Source organism: Dipodomys ordii, unplaced genomic scaffold (assembly GCF_000151885.1).
Source record: "Dipodomys ordii isolate 6190 unplaced genomic scaffold, Dord_2.0 Scaffold104, whole genome shotgun sequence".
Lineage (NCBI taxonomy): Eukaryota > Metazoa > Chordata > Mammalia > Rodentia > Heteromyidae > Dipodomys > Dipodomys ordii.
Window position 1 is genome coordinate 5,443,296 of NW_012267320.1, and position 4,611 is coordinate 5,447,906.

A 4,611-nucleotide genomic window follows, 5' to 3' on the forward strand; every position below is an offset into this window, starting at 1 on the left:
ATGTGCTACTATGGCAGCTACTATGGAGGCCTGGGCTGTGGCTATGGAGGCCTAGGCTGTGGCTATCGCTGTGGCTGTGGCTGTGGCTGTGGCTATGGCGGCTATGGTTATGGTGGCTATGGCTATGGCTGCTGCCGCCCACTGTGCTGTGGAAGATACTGGTCCTATGGCTTCTACTGAGGAGTTCCCTCCACTGCTGAGCTGACTGCCTGTGTCCTCTACACATGAAAAAAATTTAGATGTCTTTCGAAATACCACCCATTTGCTGAGCAAACACTAGATAAATGTTCCATACTCGTATCAACTTTCATTCTTCCTTGAAATTGTGTGAAAGGACAGAAATAATTTGCATTTCTATAATGTTATGTAAACTTGATCCACTGTGACTTTCAAATTTAGGTAAAGATATGAATGATTAAATAAAATGTATTTTGCAAATATGACTGTCTATACATTATTAAATTATATCATATATATGTGTGTAATTTATATATACATGTGTGTGTGTGTGTGTGTGTGTGTGTGTGTGCGTGCGTGCTTGTTTATTGGTACCTGGGAAACAAGGACTCAGAAAGGAGAGAGAGAGAGAAGGGAGAATGTGTGTGTGTGTGTGTCTATCTGTGTGTGTGTGTGTGAGAGAGAGAGGGGTAGGGGAGAGAGAGAGCAGTTTTGTCATTATTAGATTTCTAAAATTATAGGAACATTATCAATTTTTTTCTAGAACATTATTAAAGAACAGCTCTTTATGTGTCTTTTAATCTCTACTATGGCTTTTTTCTTTGTTTATGCTCGTTATGTAATTTTAAACATGGATATTCTCTATAGCAATGGTTGTATTTCAAATCAGGGCATTTACATTTATGTATGTTCGATGTTTTGTGTCGTTTACAACACCAAAAATTGTGTTTCATAGCTCCTATTCTGCCCCTGTGAGATGTTTGTCAATTAAAAATGCCTACAGAAAAATGAATATAGAAAAAAAGAAAAATGAATATAGGGTTTGTCATACTGTAAATTTCAGCTAACAGTGACATTGTTGTCATTAAAATGGGAGCCCAGTAGCATTGGAAAAGATACTGATATATTCTAATGCATTGTTATTAGTAAAATAAATTTTAGAAGATCATATTATATTTGCTAAGTATCAAATTAGCATTAGATTATTTTTACACAACACTGAGCTCTATATGTATCTTTTTATCATCTATCTATCTATCTATCAATCTACACACACACGTATGTGTATTGATTCTCAGAATCAAATTGTTCTTGTCAGTAAAGTAATATTACTTACCTGGGAATTTCAAGGTAACAATAACCTAGAGGCCAATCTTCTAAAGATGGAGAAATTAGGAGATGGGGAATTAGGAGAAATGAGTGTAAATGTTGAAGTTCTTGATTTTAGGAGTCAGAAAAGAAGTTGCTTGGGGAAGAGTAACCAGCAGAATTAGATTGCTTTCTTCTTCAAAATAACAAACCATTATGTTGGAGAACTGACCTCAGATAGAAATGGGTTTGGAAGGTAGTGTGCTCTTCTTTAGATTGTCGATGAATTCTCAAGTTGCAAGGGTCAGTGGCAGAAGAAAACAAGCAGAAATGTTTAAAAATTAGATCAAAATCTTTCTTTATCAAAATGATCAGAAAATAATCATCAGATTTCAGATACTGCCTAAATTAATTACTATTAAATAACACAGGCACTGGTTCTGCCCTTATAGATTGGTCTAATGGAGGCAGATGGTGTCTTTTGTCCAATATCAAAAGCATCTTTTTGTGTAAGTCTTTGTTTGAATCAGGACAACCTAATTTAGTTTTTGATATGGGATCTTACTTTGCTTCCCAAGCTGTCCTACAACTCCTCAGCTAAAGTTATCTAACAGGACTTGAGCTATAGGCAGATGTCCCTAGACTAGCTCAATCATGACTTTTGTAATAGCTTAGAAGCTATTACAAATGTTCAATTGGTCCTCTATTATTTTATTTATTTATTATTATTTTTGTTGGTCGTGGGACCTGAACTCTGGGCCTGGGTGCTGTCCTTTAGCTCTTCAGCTGAAGGCAAGCACCCTACCACTTCTGCCACAGTGCCACTTCCAGTTTTATGGTGGTTTATTGGAGATAAGAGTCTAAGGGACTTTTCCTACCTGGGTTGGCTTTGAACCTTGATCCTCAGATCTCAGCCTCTTGAGTAGCTAGGATGACAGGCATGAGCCACTGGCTCCCTGCTGGTCCATTTTTCATGCACTTGTTATTGTTATCATAAAGGTGATGTATGGAAGGTAACAGTTCTATAAGTCAGATAAAGAGTACATTTCTTTTTGAAATGTGTCACTCCTTCCCACACTCTCTCCCAGTTTTTCTCTCCCATCTCCACCCACAAGTTGTATAAGATCATTTTCAACACAAGGCCATTGATTCTTGTGGGTTGATTTTATACTCTGCTACTTTGCCAAACCAGAGCTCTGGATCAGCACTAATCACTTGGGGTGAATATAATTCTTTTTTGGACCTTTTCCTTCACTTTCTCTCAGATTCCTCCTCCCATCCCTGCCCACAAGTTTCTTTTGAAGATTTAATATGTAGAGAAGAGATAACAACAAAACCTCTATATAACATAAAAGACAAGAATATAAAGACTATATAGCCTCAAGTTCCTAAGCTTATTAGAAAAGAAAAAAACACCACCATATTTTGATATGAATGTAGCTACCATATTTTATTTTTTTGCCTAAAGTTTGTAATGTATAATTTTCTGATGTACTGACTCTTAAACATCCATTATATGACATTATAGTTATGTCTGTTAAAATATGTAGTTAGGTATTCCATATTTTCTAGGTTAGTAATTTTTGTGTTTTCATTGAAATATGTAATCTACTAATGTGACAGACTTTTTGAGGTTTTAATCTACATTTCTGTTTGTTTTATGTTTATCATAAAACAAGTGTTCTCTGTTTTCTTGAATTGCTTAAATTAATATAATGTGTTACGTCCCATTTTTTCCCTCTCTTGACTTGAAAACTATACATTTTAAAATCATTCTTGAAATGCTTTATTGCAGAATAAAACATGTACTTTTTCTTACTGAATTCTAACATAAATTAGCATTTTGATTACTTTTATAGCTCAAGAGCCTTCAGACACATTTAGAAAAATCATATTACCTTCTTTGTTTTTTTTGTAGTATTAATGAAGTATGATGGACTCACATTTTTACATCCTGTAGAGATAATAATAGGATGATGATTCTTATTTACATAGATATTATCGATTGTTTTCTCATACAAATAAAAATATTTTGCTCCTCACTCTTTATGTCTTTCCAACTAAATTTTTTTCTTTCTGCCTAAATTACCTGTATAGTTCTATAAAGACTAGTATGTTAGTGACACCAAGCCTCTGTGCTTACTCAAAGGAACTATAACTTTTTTTGTTTTAAGTTATAATTTCACTACCAATTATTTAATAAAGTACTTTTAAAGAGGACATTCCTTTTAAGGAAAGCTATTTGTTTTTGATGAAAACTTTAAAAAGACAATGATTTGCACATCATTTTTATAAGTTCAGTCTCCTTAATAAAATTACAAACGTATCAAGATGCTAAATGTGCCAAATGGAACTTGGAAACAAAGCAGAAAACATTTAGAGCTTCTGAAGCTGGAAAAGAAAAAAAGGACTGAAGAAGCAAATTCTGGAGGGAAAGATGAGAAAGATTCCTCCACTGAGGAAGTCAAGAAATGATGCAACCATAGTGATCTCAGGGAACTATCCACTGTCTCTCAGAGCAGCTCACATACCCCCGAGGCCATGTTAGACTCAGGAGGTGACAAGACCAGCTAAACTCACTAGGTGTGCTCATGGCTCTGTGGGATACAATTCAACACCACCCAAATACTCACGTCAATTTTCTTTACCTTTGAGCAATATTCTTTGTAGCTCAATAATATTCTTCGTCTTCTTATGGAAATTTTTGGGGAAAATAATTTTTATTATTGTGAAAATACCAAACAGAGGGGTTCCAATTACCTGGGCAAGGTAATGAGTACATTTCTTATCAAGCATTGTTGCCTCCTCCTTTGTTTCCCCTTCCCATCCCTTCCCATCTCCACCCCACCCCTTTCCCCACCCCTCTGGCCAAAGTTGTAAAGTTCGTTTTTGGATATAATGACTTGTACATCTCATTGTTGCAATGGGTCCACCTGTATCTCTATTTAAACAATCTGTTTTTTCCCTTCCCCTCCACAAATTATACCAACATCAAATACGGTGAAAGCAGGGGGTATACCGTGGGGGTGGTACATACAAAGCAACAAAGAAATCATCTTATAAATATGTTAGAAACTATTGCAACAAAGAAATTATCTTATAAATATGTTAGAAACAATTGCAAGAAAGAAAAAACAACATTTGAATCCTTATCTTGGGCCTCATTTCGCCTAACATCAACTTATCTGACTGTTTCTGCTTGACTCAGACATATACTAGTTATTGCAAATAAGGCAAACCATGGGACCTGTGTTTCTTTGGGCCTGGCTTACTTCACTTAATATAATTATTTCCAAGTCTTTCCATTTCCTAACAAATGGGGCAATGTCATTCTTTCTGATGGAG

The 4,611-nt window shown here is 35.3% G+C and overlaps 1 protein-coding gene across 1 annotated transcript; it reads left to right on the top strand.

Moving 5' to 3' along the window:
• Positions 1-180, top strand: LOC105994082 (keratin-associated protein 20-2-like). The gene has a single exon (XM_013027496.1). It carries the CDS (start codon positions 1-3, stop codon positions 178-180), a length of 180 nt encoding a protein of 59 aa, XP_012882950.1.
• Positions 181-4,611: the final 4,431 nt, after the last annotated feature.